Consider the following 21907-nt stretch of genomic DNA (forward strand, 5'->3'; position numbering starts at 1 on the left):
CATGGTTAATTTGTGGTTTAACTAGCCTATAGTAACCATGTTTTTTGGGTTTTATTTGTTGGAAAACCATGGAATGGTTGCTTGTGTCAGAAGACATACACCTAGTGTTATTATTAGGCTAATATTTGTTTATTTAAACACGATGAAGCCATTAAAAGATTTCGGGGTTTCTCAGACAAACAAACCGGCTTTGATCATCAGAAAATGAACTAGCCTGCTTAATGTCAAATCTGTATCGGTATATTATTTAATTATAGTGTAACAATGTAAAGTGTTATTGAACGTTGGTGGGACATTTTTAATCAGATTTTGTAGTGTGAGGACATATTGCGGTATCAGTAACATTTTTTATATACTTTGCTAAATTATAGCAGACAAACCTATGGTGATGATACAAACCGGTAGAATCAGGCTTTAGTGTAGTAACACCTCCACTGCATCATGTAAGTTTGTAGAAAGGGGCGGTACCGATGTGCTACACCGCAAACAAGAGCGACCGGAGAACCGGAGGATGGAGGAGCAGACGAAGCGCAGCTGTACGCGGAAGACGATATGATGTTTTAGGAGCAGTGCGGGCTCGGTGAGGCTGAACTTGTCGTTTTGGCTACTTTTGGGCATCAAATAGAAAGATGGCGCCGTCGGGCTCGCGTAGCGTTGACTGCTGGAGAGTTTTATACTGGATCCCTGTGCTGTTCATCAGTCTGATCGTGGCATGGTCTTACTACGCTTATGTAGTGCAGCTCTGCATAGGTAAGACTAGAAGCAGCTCTCTGAATGAAGTTGGAGTGAAACGGAGACAGTGAATGAATAAATAACACCTGGCCTCGAGCATGTGTATACATATGTCTGCTTCTCTTATTAGAGCAATATCTCTGCTATTAAGGGGGTCCATTTGCTTATAAACACACTGACTAAGAGTGGGTCATGATTAGTGTCAAGTGGTATGAGATTAATTTATTTAACCTCTCTCTTTATATGTGCATGTGTTTCTTAAAGTGTCTGTATAAGAACCCTTAATGTTATAATATTATGCATGTCTCTGCATTAGCTGTATAAGATTATAATATTATGCATGTCTCTGCATCTTAACTACATAACTGATAACATATATGGGTCAGTGACTAATAAGGATAAGGATGCATGTGTGAGATTAAAAAGGTTCTTTTTTTAAAAATGCATAAGCCAAGTTCCTAGAAATGTAATATTTGTATTCTGTTAGTTTCATACATTTTGGAAAAACATACTATTTAAAAATCTTCAATTAAAAAGTGCAAACATTATCTATCTGTTTCTCTGATGTTACAAATATCATGAATTTTTGAAGTCATGAAGAAGCTTAGCTTTGGTTTGAATAAAATGTAACTTCAAAGAATGTTTTATATATATATATATATATATATTACAAACACAAGTATAGGGTCCAGCCTCTGTTTTATGGTTTTCTTGTCACATGACGACAGTAGCTTTCTTCATGTTGGTTATGCCACATTGATTGACCTTGAATATCTGGACAGTCTTTAAATATTAAGAATATTTGAAAACAATTTTTAAAAATAAATTATAATACCATTTTTAATTAAACTTTTTGTTGTTGCAATCTCAGGAGAGTTAATACCACATTTTTACTTTATGCCCCACAAATATTAATAATACTAGTAATAATTTAGAAACTCCAATGTATTCCTACATCCAGACAAAAAAGCATGATGTCACTGATCCATATACAATACTTTAAAGGGAAAGGGAAGTGGTGTATGTCCAAGTATGGTGACCCATACTCGGAATTAGTGCTCTGCATTTAACCCATCCAAGTGTACACACAGTAGTGAACATACACCCGGAGCAGTGGGCAGCCATTGCTGTGGCACCCGGGGAGCAGTTGGGTCTCACCTCAGTCGTGGTATTGAGGGTGGAGAGAGTGTTGGTTATTCACTCCCCCACCCACAATCCCTGCTCGAACCCATGACCTTCGGGTTACAAGTCCAACTCTCAAGTAATTACAAGTAATTTGGCATTACTCTATAGCTGTCCCATGGTGGTCATTAAAAAACTTCTCTCCCATTGATTTGTTGCTGTAAACAACTGTAAAAAATATCTTCAAACTTTATGTACTGTGTCATTTGTTTAGTCTGTGGCTTATGTGTGCGCAACAAGCAAAGGTTTGTGTTCACATTAACTTCAGAACATCATTCACTCATTTGATAACATCTGCTATCATGGCCCCATAAAAACAGCATGAAGAGGCTTTATTGTTCTCTTCAATGGTGGATGATCATGAGGATGCCCTGTTTTTTAATGAAGACTAATGGTGTGTGTTTGAATTCCTTTTAATAGAATCAAATGACATTCAAATAGTTGTGCATAAAACAGCAGCTTTGTGATGTTCCTCAGAGACTTCACTGAGTGAAGCGTCAGTGACCAGGCCTCACTTCTGACTGTTGTTCCCACTGGCAGTTCATACCAGTTTATGCTGAACCGCAAACAGTGGGTCTTCGTAGGCTTGCTTTGTACTCAAACTGAGCACTTGACTCCAAGATGACAGAATGAAAATCATAAAGGCTTTATTGTCTGAATGTGAAAGCTACTAGTTTGCATTGGTTCAGTAGGATTATCTAGTTGGCTCATTGCAACAAGCATGTGAATAGCCAAAACCATTACAAACAGTATTGGTTTAAAAGATCTGTTCACTTGTTAATACTGTCTTTGCATCTGTCTTAGCAAGCCATGATAATGAGAGGTCAATGAGTCTTTACTGAACCTTAGGTGACAAATGTTGTTATGAACGTACTGTCTACTGATCCTTATATCTCAAAGCTAATCTCACTGCCAAGCTGCCAAACTCAACCTCACCAATCTCTACTTGACCTATTTCTGCTGTCAGATCACTTGTGCTGCACATTGAGTTTAGCAATAAACACATTTGACATGTCCTAGACAGCAACACTGTCAGGGAAAGAAACGGTTTAATTGTTGAAATTGCTAATAATGAATCTTGTCATCTGTTGTCATCTGTTTTTATTACTCTAATGGAGAGGGATATATACCGTAAAATGGGCATCCGATGACCCCTTTAAAACTACAAAAGTTATTCAGTCAAGAGCAGCAAGTGATTTTCTGTTTTTATTTCATTGTTTGGATCATATTAACAGCGTATGCAGCAGTAGATTCTGTATATTATGCTGCTGTCACTTAATACTCCAAACTAATATAAACATGGGATTTCTTTCCCAGCTGTTTACTTTCACAGACATAACCGACTGTGTTTTCGTAACTTATGTTTTTAACATAAACTTGTGTGTATTTGACAGTTTAAGTGCAGTAAGGCATGAAAGAGAACTTAGTTTAGTTACTCACATGCCGTGTGACAGCTGCTTTCTGTGCACGTGCTTCGGATGTATGTGCTCAGAAAACAGTGTATCAGGTTTAAACTATTATGGTTTAAAATGCATGATTTCAGCGCGATAGACATGATAATCAAAACCAAACAGATGTTTTTTTAGCAGAGTATCTGAGGTACCAGCTGTAAAGGCACTGTCCTAGCCTGGAAAAGGGGTGGGGAACAGCAGCTCATTTGCATTTAAAGCTACAGGCACGAAAACAGCACGTTTCTGCTTCCACTCCAAATTTTCTAAATTATATTATAAATGATCTGATGGGTATTTTGAGCTGAAAATAAACAGACACATTGTGGGGACACCTGAAACTTATATCACCTAATATGCACCTTGTAAAAAGGTGCATATTAGGTGTCCTTTAATGGACTGTACTGTTGTCTAACAATATACAGATTGTTCAGCTGACAAATGTCTTTCCAAAAAAACTTAGTGAAATGTGATCTAGGAGTTTTATACAGTGTATGCCATTATTAAGACTGTAAGTCTCATTTTCATCTGTGTTAAATTAAAATGGTGTCTCACCTGACTAAGGTCTATGACAGGGTGTTATGATAATCACCATTTTAAAGTATATAATGTGTACTCAGACTTGCAGTAACTCTTTACATGCCATTTGTGTACTTTTACAAAATCATGAAAATCTTTATAATGCTGCAAATGCATCACAGTTTTAAGTTTGCTTGAGTGCTCTCTAGGGTACACATACTCAGTTAAAATATATGTTTGGAGATGCACTGCATTCTGGGATTTCATTTCTGCTCTGTGCTTCAGAGGAATTACAGTTTTTTTACTTTAGTGCCAGGCACTATCATCTTTCAAAGAGCATATTTTGGATAGAGAGTAGTGCAGCCCAACCACATTAAATAAGAGGATAATCTAATGAGGCTTTTAGGACACTGCAACTTCGCAGTAAACTTAAAGAACTAGATATTTATAGAAGGAACTATACACTCTTAAAAAAAAAAAAAAAGGTGCTATATAGCACTAAAAGTGGTTCTTGGCTCATAATCATAGGGGAACCACTTTTGGTCATATATAGCACCATATCTTTAAAGATGCTATACAGCACCTTTGTCAAATGGTGCTATGTAGAACCATAATAGGTGCCATATTGCATTGTATTTCTTCAACAAATATGGTGCTAAACAGCACCAACAATGGTTCTTTGGCTTGTAAAGAACCTGTATCTTTGTACGGCAGTTGTGCTATATAGCACCTTAATCACCCCAAAGAACCACTGAAGAACCATACAGGAGCTTAACAGGTTCTGTATATGGTAGCGGTGCTATATAGCCCCTCAGTCATGCTGAAGAACTGCTGAAGAATCACAAGATTTGGTGCTATACAGCACTAAAAGTGGTTCCCCTATGATTACGAGCCAAAGAACCACTTTTACTGCTATATAGCACCGTTTTTTTTTTTTTAGAGTGTATGCTTACTCTCAGAAAAAAGGTACAAAGCTGTCACTGATGCAGTACCTTCTGTGTCATCTGTGGGGGTGGTCATATCTTGTTTTTGAAACTGAGCTATTTTCCTGTGTGGTTGTGGTTAGTATCTCTAACCTCGTCACCACAATATAGCTTAAGAAAAGTGCACCAGTTGAAGAGATGCAATTATGAGCTAGTGAATTTGGGCATCTGATCAAGAGTCTCCGTGCAGCGTGAGTTCCAGCAACAACGATCAGAGAACTGTGCTGAGAACCATCTGCTGCTCACTGACCTTCTATGAAATGCACAAGGAGTTTCTGACCTACTGCTTATACAATAATAGCCAGTGCAGAATTCAAATCATACAGCATTAACAAAGTTGTAGAGACAAAGTTACCTTTCTCTTTCTCTTTCCTCTGCAGAAACTATTGAAAACATGGGAGAGAAAAGTAAGTCAGCTTTTTCTTACAGTGTTTTTACTGATTTTTGCATTTTCTAAAGAAAATGTAAGTGGGTCTTTTAATGTAGGCTACCATTCAAAGTTTTGACGTAAGATTTTTTTTGCTAAAAAAAAAAACTTTTATGCAGCAAGGAAGCTGTGCAACCATTTTCAACATTAATAATTATTAGAAATGTTTCTTGAGCAGAAAATCCGCATATTAGAATGATTTCTGAAGGATCATGTGACACTGAAGACTGGATGCTGAAAATTCAGCTTTGCCATCATAGGAATAAATGACATTTAAAATCATATTAACATAAATTTCACAATATTACTGTTTTACCATATTTTTGATCAAATAAATGCAGTTTTGGTGAGTATAAGGAACTTTCAAAAACTTAAAAAAAATCTTACTGACCCCAAAACTGAATAGTAGTCTAAGTCAGTGGGATATTTTCACCCATATTTGTGTGTGTGTGTGTGTGTGTGTGTTTAAATTATTATTTTTATCAGTTGAAAGTTGTTAACAAAAACCCCCACAAATAATCTTTCATCATAATCTTAAGCAATAAGAATAATGATGATGTTTTAATTATGATATCTCTCTATTTTTAATCACCTTTCAATATGTGTTTTGTATCACAGTAGTTTACCTCCTGGTGTATCATGTGCTTTTCATGATGTTCGTGTGGTCATACTGGCAAACCATCTTCACAAAACCTATGAACCCACTCAAAGAGGTGAGTATATTCAATTACGGAAATAAGTTATTTATTAATAGATATTCATTTCATAGTAAACATTATGAGGAATGAATAGAAGACCCCTGAAGAGACTAGAATGTGATCGTCTCTAAGTAAGAAATCTATTTAAATGTTATTGCACAGCATATACTCAGCATGATTTATGAGGTGTTGGCTTATTATGGATTTTATTTCTTGCAGGCAGAGATTACTATGTAATATTTGTAAATATATGGTATAACTCCCATTAGGATGAGTCTTTGGTTACACATATTGAAAAAACAGCATGTTGGGTTGTAAATTGCATGTGATTGTTGCTGTAACTATAGCATCTCACTGCAAGCAGTTATTATTTCAAGCCGAGAGAATGAGAAACCACATATGGCTCATACTGGCACACCACATCTCTGAGTGCAGAGCGTGCTGCTTGTCACACAGAAATATCAAAATGTTTTGGTTTTCGTCTGTTCCTTTCAGTTCCACCTGTCACATTCTGACAAAGAGCTATTAGAGCGTGAAGATCGGAGAGAATCTCAACAGGAGATCTTGAGGAGAATTGCTAAGGATTTGCCCATTTACACACGCACAATGTCTGGAGGTGGGCACTTTTCTTTAAGTTCAGCGCTTCCTAATTGTGCCACGGTTAGCAGGCCATGTTTGTAACAGTCCATTCAGCCCAGATTTAGGTTCAGTTAGAAATAATTGTGACAGACAATTGCATTTGTTTCAATCTGTCTTCAGTGAATCCTATCGATTTGTGTTTTAACAAGCTGTCTTGACACAGCTATCCGCTACTGTGATCGCTGTCTGCTGCTGAAACCTGATCGATGTCATCATTGCTCTGCCTGTGATATGTATGTCTTTTTTCTTTTTTTTAAAAAACACAACACATATTAGATTTTGCTGTGTTGCATTTTAGCAGCTCCTCCCTCTGCTGTTTTACAGGTGCATTTTAAAGATGGATCACCATTGTCCGTGGTATGTACCGGCTCAGTAGATTAAATGCAAAGCAAGAATAAAAATGTTTTTGTCTCAGAAGGAACGCATGCACCAGACATTTCTGAGTTCCTATTAGACCAAGAAAACAGTTTTTTTTTGTCAATAAACAACATTCACTTTTGTCATTTAAAGCTACATTTTTGCCTGAAATAAAAAAATAAAATGTAAATAATGAGTGAATATATTTTAAATCCATCCACCTAACAGTGTTTTTGCTTAACCCCAATTCAAATATGATTTTATGAAACCATTTACTTCAGTGAACTTTAAAAGCATTCGTTTTGGTGAATTGGTGGCTAACTCTTATGAAATTATATAATTTAATTAGTGTATTAGTTTTTGTACGATCTGTTTAGACCCCACTGACAGTTTAGAGGTGAACCTTCATGCTTGCATTAAATTTGAAAAAATGTTATGTTTCTGTGCAAATCATATCATATTCAAACAAAATCATACGTCATTACCATAACAAATTAAAATTTAGAAATAAATAGTACATTTTAGTATTTATAAATGTTATGCTTCAACTGCAAGAGGGACAAACGTTACATTGTGCTGCTAGTAAATATGCAATACTATAAAAATGTTTCATTTAAGTCCAAATTGTTATTTAAATGTACTGAATCAATCTGATTACACTACATTTTACAGAAAAACATTTGGGTCTAGAAAGGTAACAACTGCACATTTTTCCTTGTTCCAGTGTATATTGGGCAGTATTTTTCAATCAAAATAAATATGTGACCTTGGACCACAAAACCAGTCTTAAATCGCTGGGGTATATTTGTAGCAATAGCCAAAAATACATTGTATGGGTCAAAATTATAAATTTTTCTTTTATTCCAAAAATCATTAGGATATTAAGATATTCCATGAAGATATTTTGTGATAATTTCCTACCTTGAATATATCAAAACTTAATTTTTGATCAGTAATATGCATGGCTAAGAACTTCATTTGGACAACTTTAAAGGCGATTTTGTCAGTATTTTGTTTTTTTGCACCCTCAGATTCCAGATTTACAAATAGTTGTATCTCGGCCAAATATTATCAGATCCTAAGAAACTATACATTAACGGAAAGCTTATTTATTCAGCTTTCAGATTATGTATAAATCTCAATTTTGAAAAATTTATACTTATGACTGGTTTTGTGGTCCAGGGTCACATATTAATATCCAATTTTATTGAGGCTAATACATGCTTTTTATCTTCTTTGACAGGGTAAACAATTGCGTGGGCTTCGCCAACTACAAGTTTTTCATGCTCTTCCTAGCATATTCTTTGTTATATTGCCTCTTCGTCACTGCCACAGACTTGCAGTATTTCATTCAGTTCTGGACTGTGAGTATGAATTATTAATTTCTTCATCTTATATTAGGAAACAGAAATAATTTGAATGTGCAGATAGGCTGTCTGTAATTTAATAGAACATCAACCGGAGCAATATCATGTTTTGATCATTGCTTTTCAATAAAAAGTGTGCTTTTATTTTTAAAGGTTGATGGTAAAACACATGATCGTCTAATCCAATATTTGGTAGGACAGAATCAATCACAGACATTATTGATGTGCTTTGATTGACCGACTTATTCCTCTAGTTCCAGTAGTTTTGATCATTTCCCTTAGCATAACACTTTAGTTTTTGCAATTTCTGTTAGATCCAGTAGACAAGCAAACATAGGCAAAAAAATGTTTGTAGTCTGGAAAAGACAGTCCGTAGGGACCATGTATCCCTCTTCTGCTTGTTCCCACTTCTTCAGTTTAATTCTTTCAAGCTTTACGATGTGAATTGAGCATTCCTCACATATTATATTCTGTAAAAATCTATATATCAATTAGCTTAAATCAGGCTGTTTCTTGTTTATTCGTTTCATGTCTGTTTGTGATGTATTTAGAGTCTTTCCTGTGTTTCTCACAGAATGGTCTGCCTGATACCCAAGCCAAGTTTCACATCATGTTCCTGTTTTTCGCTGCCTCCACGTTCTCAGTGAGCCTAGCGTTTTTGTTTGCTTATCACTGCTGGCTTGTCTGCAAGAACAGATCCACCTTGGGTGAGTGGGCTGTGCTTTAATTGCCCTTGGATTTCAGTAGTAAACACAGGCTCATCAATAGTGTATTTTGCTTTCTGTGATCGTCTGTCCGTGCACTACCTGATCAAATACGTCTCATACATCCAGTGGCTCAGTTCTGGGGCAGGTGGTGTTTAGGTCTTCTTGCAGCCCTCAAGGGAACATGTATCTGTAACAACATGCCCAGTCTTCTGGCAAAAGCAAGTGTGTCAAGATGCATTACGGTTGAAAATGTTGAAAATTCATCTCCGTAACGGACCTATTCTAGTCTTAACCCTGTGAAGCCTACTGTATCATATTTGATATGTGAATTTCCAAGGCCTCTAAATGATTTACACGATCAAAGCTTTACTGAAAACCTGTTGTACACAATCTATCACTTGTTTCAGTCATCTGATTAATAGTTTTAGTATTTGTGGTTCATGTGTCTTTTTGCTATGAAAATTCATGTTTTTTATAAAGTAAATGTAAGAATAACTTTTATATTGTATGTAATAAGATGAATACTTACTGGGCAACTTGATAAGCCATACATATTTTTTTAGAAAAATTATTCTAAACTGTGAGTATCACATATGTGACCCTGGACCACAAACCAGTCATAAGTCGCACAGGTATATATAATTTTAGCGATAGCCAATAATATATTGTATGGGTCAAAATTATCGATTTTTCTTTTATGCCAAAATCATTAGGATATTAAGTAAAGCTCATGTTCCATGAAGATATTGTGTAAATTTCCTACCGTAAATATATCAAAACTTAATTTTTGATTAGTAATATGTGTTGATAAGGACTTAATTTGGACAAATTTAAATGTGATTTTCTCATTTTTAAAAAAAAAAAGCCAAATATTGTCCTATCCTAACAAACCATACATCAATAGAAAACTTATTTATTCAGCTTTCAGATGATGTACAAATCTCAATTTTGAAAGAATTGACCCTTCTGACTGTTTTTTTTTTTTTGGTCCAGGGTCACATAAAATACATGAGGTTTTTGAGGAACATTTATTTGTACATCTCTCAATCATTTAAATATCATCTTACAAAGACATATTATTGGGAGATATAGAGTGATGACTGATATTTAAATGCCTTTTATGTTTATGCTATAGTGCTATAAAGATCACATTGATGCACATTACAAGCTACCAACATTTCATCTTACTTTTACTCACTTCATACTTTTACTTCACCTAATTTTACTAAGTAATTTCATCTTACTTACATCAGAAATTGGACCAAATAAAATTTAATAAAACTGGTGTTTTTTCCTCCTAGAGTATGAGCTTCATCTTATCTTATTATACTAACTGAGCAATAAAAGCCTGATGGGTCCCACTTTATATTAGGTGGCCTTAACTACTACGTACTTACATTTAAATTAATAATTTGATACAATGTACTTATTGTGCACATACATGTATTTACATTGTTCTTATATTTTTAAAAATACCTATATGTAGTTACATCTGTAATTAATTTCTGTAATTACATTTATAATTACACTGTTGACCCACCCCTTACACCTTAACCCACCCTTAAACCTACCCATACCTCCAAACCTGTGCCTAACCTTACCCATATCCCACCTCAATAGCAGCAAAAGTGTTTTGCAATACAATAAGTACATTGTACTTACATCAAAAAGTAAGTACATAGTAGTTAAGGCCACCTAATATAAAGTGTGACCGCCTGATGTATCAAATATGATATTCAACTTTTTTTTTTTTTAGATTTAGATTTTATAAAATATTTTTGTCTAAAGGTTCAGTATACTGTTCTTTAAAATATATATATTTTTGTGACTAATATGTCATATGTAAGGCTTTACAGCATTCAATGTTTAGAGAAAAAAAATGTCATCATGTATATGAAACATCTTTATGTATTTATGTGGTTTAATGTTTCTCTTTCAGAGGCTTTCAGAGCTCCTGCATTCCAGCACGGACCAGACAAGAACGGCTTCAGTTTAGGAACAAGCAAGAACTTTCGCCAAGTGTTTGGAGATGAAAAGAAATACTGGCTGTTGCCTGTTTTTTCAAGGTAACAGTTATTGTTCAGTAGCACTGAAAACATTGGTGTGAGTGTTCGGCGATCTCATTCCCTCAGCATCACATTGTGTTTCTGCAGTCTGGGCGATGGCTGTTCATTCCCCACATGTTTAGTGAACGCAGACCCCGAACAACCCTCCTCACCCTCTGGACGCAACCCTTCAATCAAAAGGTTCGTGGCTCAGAATGAATTATTCATTTAGGAAACTGTTACAAAATGTTACAGATATTACACTGTAAAACCTAACAGATGTCATAACTAACACTTTTTAGTTGACTTTACGTAATGTACAATCGGTTGATTTTAATTGTAAAAATCTAGTAATCTGCACTATTTGCATACTATGTCTTTGTTACTCAGAAAACTCTAGTTAAGATAAATTGATTGGTATGTGTACCATTATGTCAAGCTAGTTTGTAGTTCCCAGCATGTTGTGCTTCAGAGGAGTAAATGTTGAAATTAACTGTTATTTTATCTGTTCTTGCACAAGATTAATATAGGAGGAGATCTGTTAGTGTTTCATGTTCTGTTTTGCTTGGTTTCTGTTAGGTCTGCTTTTTTTGGAGGTTATTGCGCTAAGGAGTATAGCCTGTGGTTAGGATGAGGATGGGTCTATAAACATTAAGACTACTGTAGCAGATGACTATAGACTGCTTTATTCATAGCATGTGTGCTATTGCTAACTGGACAGTTGAAGCACTTAATTTACTGGAGTTACACTTACTTGATATTTTTAAGGTTTGCATGGTTTTAACAATTAAATTGGATTGCTGTTCAAGTAAATACAACTGAGAAATCCCAATGTTACATTACTTAGCTCAACTTAAATGAGTTAAATTTTAATACACACATAGTAAATTTAACTTAAAATGAATGTTATTTTAACCAAAATGTCTTTTTTTACTTAGTTTTTTTTAAGGCAATCAGTTTGCATGCTTTAATTAAGGTTAACGTTAGATTTTACATTGTATATAACAATATGAAAAAATAAAAAAACATATAAAGTAAACATTTTACATTGCAATCAAACAATGAGTCAAGAAAGAAATTTGTAGAAAGAAATTTGTAATGGATATTACTTTTATTGTAGCCCAATACTTTTTATTGTAGCCCAAGACTGGTTGCCTATAAGCTAAGCAGGGTTGAGCCTGGTCAGTACCTGGATGGGAGACCTCTTGGGAAAACTAGGTTGCTGCTGGAAGAGGTGTTAGTGAGGCCAGCAGGGGGTGCTCACCCTGCGGTCTGGGTGGGTCCTAGCGCCCCAGTATAGTGATGGGGACACAATACTGTAAAAAGCACCGTCCTTCGGATGAGACGTTAAACCGAGGTCCTGACTCTCTGTGGTCATAAAAAATCCAAGGATGTCTTTCGAAAAGAGTAGGGGTGTAACCCCGGCATCCTGGCCAAATTTGCCCATTGGTCTCTGACCATCATGGCCTCCTAACCATCCCCATATCTACTGATTGGCTTCATCACTGTCTCCTCTCCACCAATAAGCTGGTGTGTGGTGGGCGTTCTGGCGCAATATGGCTGCCGTCGCATCATCCAGGTGGATGCTGCACACTGGTGGTGGACGAGGAGATACCCCCCTTACTATGTAAAGCGCTTTGAGTGCCTAGAAAAGCGCTATATAAATGTAACGAATTATTATTATTATTATTATTACTTCTGGCTCCAATGTCACACTAGCAATGTACATTGCATTGTGGGATACTGTAATGATGAGATGCAGAGCTTTCCATTCATGCCCTTTTCATTCTTTTCTAGTGTTGAAGAATCCAATCAGTTTCCACCTAAACCTCTGAGAGAGTCTCAGAGCCAACTGCTGAATAACGGACAGTCAGAAGGAAGTGAAGACCGAGACAAGCGAGGTGATAGGCCACATCTGAGACCAATACAAAACGCTGCTAATTTGAGTGTTCTGTGTGCCTTGACTATAGATATGAGATAAATTTGCAGCTAGGAATGTGTATTACAATGTGGTCAAACAACATGGTGCTCAATCTGTATTTATCTAACAGGTATGAGCAACCCAGCCTTGACTATTGAGAAGGAAACTTAGGAATGCGTTAATGAAACAGGTTTGTTACTTATTGCTATAACATGACTTATTTTCAGATAGTAAAACTTTGAAGTATTTCAAAATTACAGTACTGTAACACTACCATTTGGAGTCAGTTTTGAAACAAGTCTCTAAAGCACTCCAAGGCTTCATTGATTTGATTAAAAATACAGACAAACCAGTAATATTGTAAAATGCTATTTATTCCTGTGATGTAAAGCTGAATTTTCAGCATCAGTACTCCAGTTTTCAGTGTCACATGATCCTTCAGAAATCATTCTAATATGCTGCTCAAGAAACATTCCTTCTTATTATAAATGTTGCTTAATATTTTTTGTGGAAACATTTGTGATACCTACAACATATAATAATAGCCTATAGTATAATATAATATTCTTGGAATCCCTGAATGTCTTAATAGCTTCTTCTAATGAACTGACTTTCTTTCTCTAGGAGTTTTGTGCTAGTGATGCCTGTTGTCAGTGGAAGTGAGGATGTCTCCACTGCTCTTGCACAGACTTGCACTGCCCATCTACTCTCTACCTAATGAGTTGTGATGCTTCACAAGAGCTGACAGTGCAGGATTATGCTGTGTACTGTACATATATGAAGGACCACAGAGTCTCTCTCTCCTTCTTGCAAACTGTATGGCTATCTTAACGTGCCTAAAGATGCCCACAGATGTGGCTAAACATTTGGTAATATTACCGTGGTTCCTGCAAGACCCACATTTTCCAAAATGTAGACGTCTGTATGGTAAATGCCTTGAATATAGCTTGTGTGGTGTAAGCAGTGCTGAAGCAGGTGGCGTTTTTGTTAGTCTGGAAAATGTGAAGTATTTATGCATGCTGTGTGATGGTGGTACGTAGTCGTTTGTCATGTTTGAAATGTGAACAATGAAAAGCCCAAGTGCTTTTGCACTAGACATTGACAAATTTGACCCTGAATTGTTGAAATGCAGCAGCATCTATTATTTTATTCATTACCATACAGATAAATTTGCACATCATGACTATAATCTGTTTTATTTGACAAAGTGTCAGTGAGGATCTTGTCCATCACATTTAAGTCTGGATACCAGCTGTCATGAATTTTGCAAAGGTCATACACAGGCAAAATGACTGATGTAGCAAATATTTTTAGTGCTGGATATTCAGACAAAAAAAACGGTTTAATCAAGTTTTTACCTGACAAGCACAGGGAAGACAAAAATACTATATATGCACTTTGAACAGCGCTTAAAGCTGCAAATCTTTTCAGTTTTTTGCCCTGATGTTTTCTTGATGGTTCTGTCGAATCAAGTATGCAAAGTATATATCGCGTTAACTCCATATACGTTATTACACTGCAGCTGCAGATAATATTTCACTATTAAAAGTCTGTATATTTGATCATTTCAAATATACTTTTCATAACCCTGTTTGCACAATTAATGCAAATCTTAAAGATGTGGTTTTGTATCACATCTGATTTATCCAAGGGCTCTGATAATGTACTTACTACCATATTTCTTATCTCAGTTTGATTCAGCAGTTATTGCATGTAAATGTAAACGTACTTGATTTTGACTGAGGCTTGAACAAAGCCTCATAAATGCCAAGACTTGTGGTGTGTTGTCTGTTTTGTAGTTTTTATGGAAATGTCTTATTTTGTGATTAGGTTCACACACCACATTAAAAAGAAACTGTGATACAAGATTTCTACTGGTTCTTGCTTTCGTGTATGTAGACCAGCTGATTGTTGTTGCTGCTTTTGTTCTTTTTGAGAGTATGTAAAATTCTGCTGGCTATCTGTGTGTTGGTAGCTTAATGTGTTTTCATATAAAGTCAAATTCTGTATGATAATGCCATTGAATGATATGCCTTTATGAGTGTTACTGTAAGAGAAATAAAGTGATATTTTATTAAGTGCTACAGTGTTGTTTCGATATTGTTTCAAACAGTGTTACAGAATCATATTTATAGCATCTGTCCATTAAAGTAATTCAGCCAAAATGAAAATTTGCTGAAAAGTTTTTCACCCTCAGGCCATCCGAGATGCAGAAGAGTTCATCGCAACTGATTTTGGTGTAATGCTTAATTTGTCCACATCTGTTCTGATGAAATAAACTCATCTACATCTTGGATAGACTCCTAAATCTTCAGCATATTTTAATTTTTTGGGTGAACTATTCCTTTAAGAACGGTGCAATAAAATTTTAACAGCATAAATCTGAACAGATTTTGGATATGTTAGAAAAATCAGGCTTTTATTTCCAAATGCTCTAAAAACAGTCACTCTTTTTATTGCACAATACCAATGTGGATACTGTACACATCAAGATGATAGACAAACTGGAGGGGGGAGGTTAAGAGCTACCAAAATCTTCATTCACCAAATCAGACAGTCCAAAAAAAAGGACAAGCTGTGTTCATGCGATTCACATATCTGTAAAAGCTCAGATTAGTTAACACAGCATTTATTCAAATGTTTCAGTACATGCAGCAGCTCTAGGCAACACAGAATTGTAAAGCAATACAATACAAAAAAGAGGAAAATGGAGGAAAAACCCAAACAGTGCAAAATGTGCACCATTCAAAAACCAGCACTACAAGTAAAACTAATTCCACTGATACTGAGTACTTGACTTGGCTAAGATTTCTTTTAAGAGGCATTATTTCTTAAATGAATAAAAGGCTTTGAACTTCTTTGATACTAAAATACTACAAAACCTTTAAATCTCTTTTAAAAATGAAAATGGAGAGACAATCTTGATCCAGAAGTATGAGGTGACCTCAGTTCACTTAAATAGTGGCAGTTACATCATCGCTCTTAATTTACTTGTGTGGTAAAATCTGTGCTAACCCAACATAAAGGGTAAAATCAGTGCAAGGCTTTACTTTACAATTAAGTGCCTGTATTTACCTGTGCCTGTGAGATCCTCCATCTGCCTAAAGCTATTGCGAAGAGTGAGAAATCAGTACTCCTGTGATCAGGGAACGACAGTTCACGTAGGTGACTGGTGTACTCTGTTTCGCCAAATTAGTCGATGAACTACGCAACCGTACACGAGAAGAAACGAATGCAATAAATTAACGATAAAAAACAAACATAAAAAGTAGCTTAATATTAAGGCTGAGCTGTGGGGGGGAAACTAAAACACCAAATGGTTCCTCTTCTTTAACCATAAAAGATGAACTTTGTGTGAAAAGATTTAACCCAGAGAAGGCAACAAAGGGAAGAAGTTTTTCTCTGCTGGATGGGTGCAAAATCCTATCAAATCTTTCATGAAAACAAAACAACAACAACTAAAAACCCATGTTTCGAGCCCTGTATATGAGGTTGTTTATGGTGAGGGATTCTTGTTGTGTCATGACTGCTGCTTGTTTGCCTCCTCCTCGTAAGCGTTTCCGGTGCCGTTCTGGACATAGGATGAGCCTGAACCCAGTCCATACAAGTGACCACAATACTTTGCATTATCAATGTGATCCTCAAAAAACATCTGCAACGATAACGATGTTACTGTCAGTACAAATGCTGCATTTAGTGGCAATTTAAAAGGTTTTCGTGATATTGAATAATAATTTTTTTTCTTTTTTTCATCTGAAGGCACACCTCTCTCATCTTGAAGAAAGCCATTCCTGTGAGGAGTGAGTCAGACCCTGCCTGATGCTGAGGTCCAATTCTCTCCAGCTCCAGCTGCTCTGCCACCTCCTGCAGTCCGCCCTGCACATCACATGACAGAAATCAGGCACACATTCCTTCTATTCACACAGACTGCTACAAATGAGAGTAACCCCTGATATACTTCACAGCAAATGCTGCAATGACAGTAAAAAAAAAACTGTGATGCAAAATGATGAGATCTACAATACCTATAAAAAAAAAGCATTCACCCCCAGTTTTCAGGTTTTTCCAATAACACTAAACCACAGAATATTTAGCTTTTTATGTGCTCATCAACCAAAACATGTCAAAGTGAAAATATAATTTGTAATGATCTATTACACTTCCTAAACTATGCAAGCATTTAAGTCAGTAATTAGTATATGCATCTTTGACAGTGATAATTAGTCTTAGGTTTAGTCTTGAGTTTGTAAGGATATGTATCAGCCAGGGGCAATTATTTGTAATAGTTTTAGTTAAAAGATAACAATATTTTATCTAAAACTATTAAAAATAATTAAATGAATAAAAAATAATTATTTTTTATTATAATTATTTAATTCATTAAGAATTAAACTATTAATCATTATTATTCTAATTATTATTATTAATAAATTTTTCAGTAACTGAAATAAAGCTCAAAATACAATATTAAATAAAAAACTAAAAAAAAATTAAAAAGGGAAATGTTGCCTTGCCAATTAACTGAAATAAGTTTAAGTACTACTAAAGCTAAAATGGAGGCAAAAAATAAAGCCAAATATACATATTTTAGACTAATAAAAATGACAAAAGTGAATACATTAAAATGTAAACTGAAAATAAAGGACAATTTAAAATAATCATTTTATACTTTTTGGTTGTTTGTTTTTCGCTCCTCAGGCTAGTCTATTTAAAGATTTTTAATCTATTTAAATTAAAGCTAAATAGAAATATAAAAATAAAATTTACAAAAGCACAACTACTAAAACTAAAATGAAAATAAAAGCCAAATATGAATACATACTGTAACAGCACATACATATATACATATATATATATATATATATATATATATATATACACTAAAATCAGACTGATCAATTCTGAATATTTGTGCTATATAAATTATTTAAAAAAAATGAAGGGATTATTGTAGATCATGTCTTTTTTGTTTTTGAGTATTTTTCTGTTGTTCAATGGACTATAAAATACCGATGAACAAGTCCATGAGTGTGTAACTACTTTGTATTTAATGCTTGTATTTAATGTATTTAAATGCTAAAATACCTTCAAGTTCTTACAGCTCTTCATGAGGTATTTCACATCATAAATGATGGGAAAAAATAAACGAAGAATCTCAAAGAAGTCAACCTCTTCATCTGGCAATTTTGAGTTGGACAAAATTTTAATCAGGTACCCAAAGTCATAGCCACTGTTCAGAAAAGAGACAGAAATTAGGTTGGAAATAGATCATATAATTCATTGAACCAAGCTTTTAGATGTGTACAATAGGCAAGCACAAAGGAGAAACGCATTTTTAAACACTACTGTACATACACTATATTGCCAAAAGTATTGGGTCACCCCCTTCTAATGAACATGTTTGACTACTTTAGTAATTTCTATGAGTACAAATCTTAATGTTTAAGCATATAATGATATTCTAGGGAATTGTGTGCTTCTAATTTTATAGCAACAGTTTGGACAGGACCCTTTTCTATTCTAACATGACAGTGCCTCTGTGTATAAGACACGGTTCAAAAAGACATGATTGATTCAGTCAGTGTGGAAGAACTTGACTGGTCTGCAGAAAGCCAAGTCCTGATCCCAGCTGACTTTAAATGCAGACCTTGAGCCAAAAACTCATCACCAAACACCAATGACTTGTACAGACACTATATGGACAAAAGTGTTGGGACACCCCCTTCTTTAGAACAGAAAAAGGCACTAACAAAACTGTGGTAACAAAGATCGAAACATAATTGTAAAAATTGTATTTCCATCGCTGTTGCAACAGTTTTGGACGTGTCTAAAACGACAGTACCCTTATGTACAAGTCATTGGTGTTTGGTGATGAGTTTTTGGCACAAGGTCTGCATTTAAAGTCACACGGGTGTTCAGCTGGGATCAGGACTTGGCTTTCTGCAGACCAGTCAAGTTCTTCCACACTGACTGAATCAATCATGTCTTTTTGAACCGTGCCTTATACACAGAGGCACCGTCATGTTAGAATAGAAAAGGGTCCTGTCCAAACTGTTGCTATAAAATTAGAAGCACACAATTCCCTAGAATATCATTATATGCTTAAACATTAAGATTTGTACTCATAGAAAGTACTAAAGTAGTCAAACATGTTCATTAGAAGGGGGTGACCCAATACTTTTGGCAATATAGTGTATATCTGTGTATCTCAAGCTGTGAAGAATTGTTGTGTTTTGTGGTTTGGAGTAGTTGTGGTTTGAATCACCACTGACACACTGTGTTCATTTCACTATGTGAACAGTACTGTAAGATTACCTATGGAATGAGAGCCACTTGACCCCCTCACAAAGCACCACACCTGAGGTCATTAGCAGCTCAGCAAAGTACAGTGTCTCAATACCCTCTTCCTCATGCTTCTTAAACTGGATACCTGACGAGGTGAGCAACTCAATGGAATCCTGTGCATACATATCTTCCCTGCAAAAGACAGTACCGTTGGTGTAATGTCCAGCTTTCATAAAGAATCACACTGATGGCTATGGATACACCTGAAGACAAGAAAAGTCATCTTGTCATATGTCTTCAACATGGACTTGTGTACATAAAAGATGATTGATGCGTTGTTGTTGAAAATATGTGCCATACCTTTTAAATTATAAAAGTGGAATGCTTACGTGAGGTTAAATTTGAAGTTGAACTGCCATGTCGACGTCCCTGGAGGGTATTCACCCTGTTCGTTCATAAATGTAAGGCCAAGCTGGATGATCTTTAACAAGTCAACATTACACCGCAGCAGCTGGTACTGGTAATCAGCATTGCTTCTAAATTCACCGATTGGTCTTGCAACTACACCTGGAAACTCTGTGTCCTACAAATGCAACAACATGCATCATGGTTGTTATAGATATTTGTATATTTATCAGTATAAAAAAAGGGTTTTGTTCAGACAGGCAGGACATATCTGATTTTTGGCATATCAGAATAAAAAACGTATTAAATAAAAGTCTGTAGAGCATTAAGAAATACATGAAATATGTTTGTCTTCATTTTAGGAACTGTGTTATATGCACTTCTGTAATTTTCATTAGTTTAAATACTTTTATTTAGCTTTAATCTATTTTTATTCCAGTATTCATTTTCATAATTTTAGTACTTTAAGTTAACCGTATTTCAGTTAGCTGCATTTTAAATTTTTTGTTCAAGTCTTTTAAGTTTATGTAAAAAAATTAAAATAAAATGAATAATAAAATAATAGAATATATAATAAAATATATTTTTTTCTTAAATTATCAAAAATTACGCTCAGTAGCTCTTGAATTCGGGTTAAACGGATATTAGCACTGCACTGTCTGAACATATGGATCTGATTTCATAGCTCAGAAAATGATCACATTTGAGAAATGAAACTGAACTGATTTGAATAAAGCACTCACCATTGCAATATAGTTGAATTGCCGGGTCACCTGTCGGATTCTCTTCATCTCCTCATCCAGGTTGCTGACCCAAACCTCACATATTCTTTGACTACGATCCACAGTGGCTGCGGGCATAGTTCCAGGTTCACGGCATCAAAACCAAAAAAACACTCCCCAGGGGATATTCTCATGAAATAATAATTGCTTGTTCCCTCTTTTTACCTGGAAAAAAACCCCATCACAATCGGACAATCAGAAAGCTGCTGATTTAAATCAAATCACTTTGTCACTAAACCATAATCAAATCAAAAAGGTAACAAAATAAACTTGAAAAACAACTAAGACCATTTAAATGTGCAAAAAACATTTCTAATTGCAGAGTAAATGGAAGACAGTATATTGAATGTCTATATATATAACATCACCATATGAAGCTCTCCTGTTAAAGCATGACCAAATTGTTTATTTTTGCACCAAATTGTATTCTCTACAATAGTCAATAATAGATCAGCATATATTTTCAAATATGCATGTATCTATGGCTTGTGGATAATTCTTCTGTCATTGCCTGGCTGATTGACTTTGGTAAATCATTAGTCGTTTGTTTACTGACTTCCAACTAGATATTATATTAGTTGATCCTTATCACTCCAGTCAGCATCATGAAGACTGTAAACACAGGAGGGAGATTGCGATACTTCATATGCTTCCACTGTAGTCTTAGTAAACATGACTGCTCATCTACTATTCTTGCTTCATGACAGCATTGAAAGGACAATGATTCAGACATACTCATATTACACACACAAAAAAAACAGTTGTACTGTGACTAAACATTGCAACAAATGCCAGATGAGACAAACTGGTCGCAGGCTAACAGAAGCAGCATTCAGTTCAATATGCCAAACAAAATAAGTGGGAAGATTGGTCGTGTGCCAAAAAGAAAATCCATGACAGTGCCTTTCTAGCCTATTATACGTTGTTTTATATGTCTTTAAGCTATTAAATGTCCAAATCATTTATTTTAGGTTCACATATTAGCACTTGCTAGCACAACATCTGCTAAACAACTAACTTAAAAACCCCGCAAACGTCCTGAAATCATGCCTACAGTCAGCTTTTGTAAACAATCCCTCTTGTAAGATGTGAATGAGGCCGTTTGGTGTCGACGTGAGTGTTTATTTGTGTATGAGGCGAGAGTGTTAGCTATTAGCCTAGCCACAAAAGTTTGTCCTGTTATTATGATCAAAGTTCACTTTTTCTGTCAGGACTTACCTTTCTTCAAACAAGGCAGTTACACTTAAAGCGTATACTGCTTCTGTAATACAAAATCGCCTTGTTTAGAAAGGACTGGGACCTTGCTCTTTACTTTTATATAGTTTTATTGGGCTAACACCGACATCAACAACCAGCTGCCACCTCTGAACTACATCACAGCGCTCCGGCGTGACGACACGACGCGTGACC

The 21907-nt window shown here is 35.4% G+C and overlaps 1 protein-coding gene and 1 pseudogene across 4 annotated transcripts; one reads left to right on the forward strand and one right to left on the reverse strand.

Moving 5' to 3' along the window:
- Positions 1-436: 436 nt before the first annotated feature.
- On the forward strand, positions 437-15108 carry zdhhc2 (zDHHC palmitoyltransferase 2). 3 transcript variants are annotated; one of them, XM_079391116.1, is made up of 14 exons: positions 437-750; positions 5245-5271; positions 5910-6004; positions 6485-6605; positions 6792-6861; positions 6953-6985; positions 8229-8349; positions 8506-8544; positions 8927-9059; positions 10999-11125; positions 11213-11305; positions 12902-13005; positions 13156-13215; positions 13650-15108. In XM_079391116.1, the coding sequence occupies exons 1-13, from the start codon at positions 630-632 to the stop codon at positions 13194-13196; spliced, it is 1125 nt and encodes a 374-aa protein (XP_079247242.1). In that variant the 5' UTR covers positions 437-629; the 3' UTR covers positions 13197-13215; positions 13650-15108. The 3 variants fall into 3 exon arrangements, with proteins under 3 accessions (XP_079247242.1, XP_079247243.1, XP_079247244.1); XM_079391118.1 differs by lacking the exon at positions 437-750 and adding an exon at positions 2863-3106; XM_079391117.1 differs by lacking the exon at positions 8506-8544 and having other exon boundaries at positions 13650-15107.
- Positions 15072-21851, reverse strand: LOC306853594 (CCR4-NOT transcription complex subunit 7-like; annotated as a pseudogene). Its single transcript, XR_013786055.1, has 7 exons — positions 21716-21851; positions 20459-20662; positions 19700-19893; positions 19341-19573; positions 18111-18255; positions 16791-16901; positions 15072-16677 (listed from the first exon to the last, which is right to left on the reverse strand). The product of XR_013786055.1 is annotated as a CCR4-NOT transcription complex subunit 7-like (transcript).
- Between the last annotated feature and the right edge of the window lie 56 nt (positions 21852-21907).

This window comes from Barbus barbus (assembly GCF_936440315.1).
Source record: "Barbus barbus genome assembly, chromosome: 33".
Taxonomy (NCBI): Eukaryota; Metazoa; Chordata; class Actinopteri; order Cypriniformes; family Cyprinidae; genus Barbus; species Barbus barbus.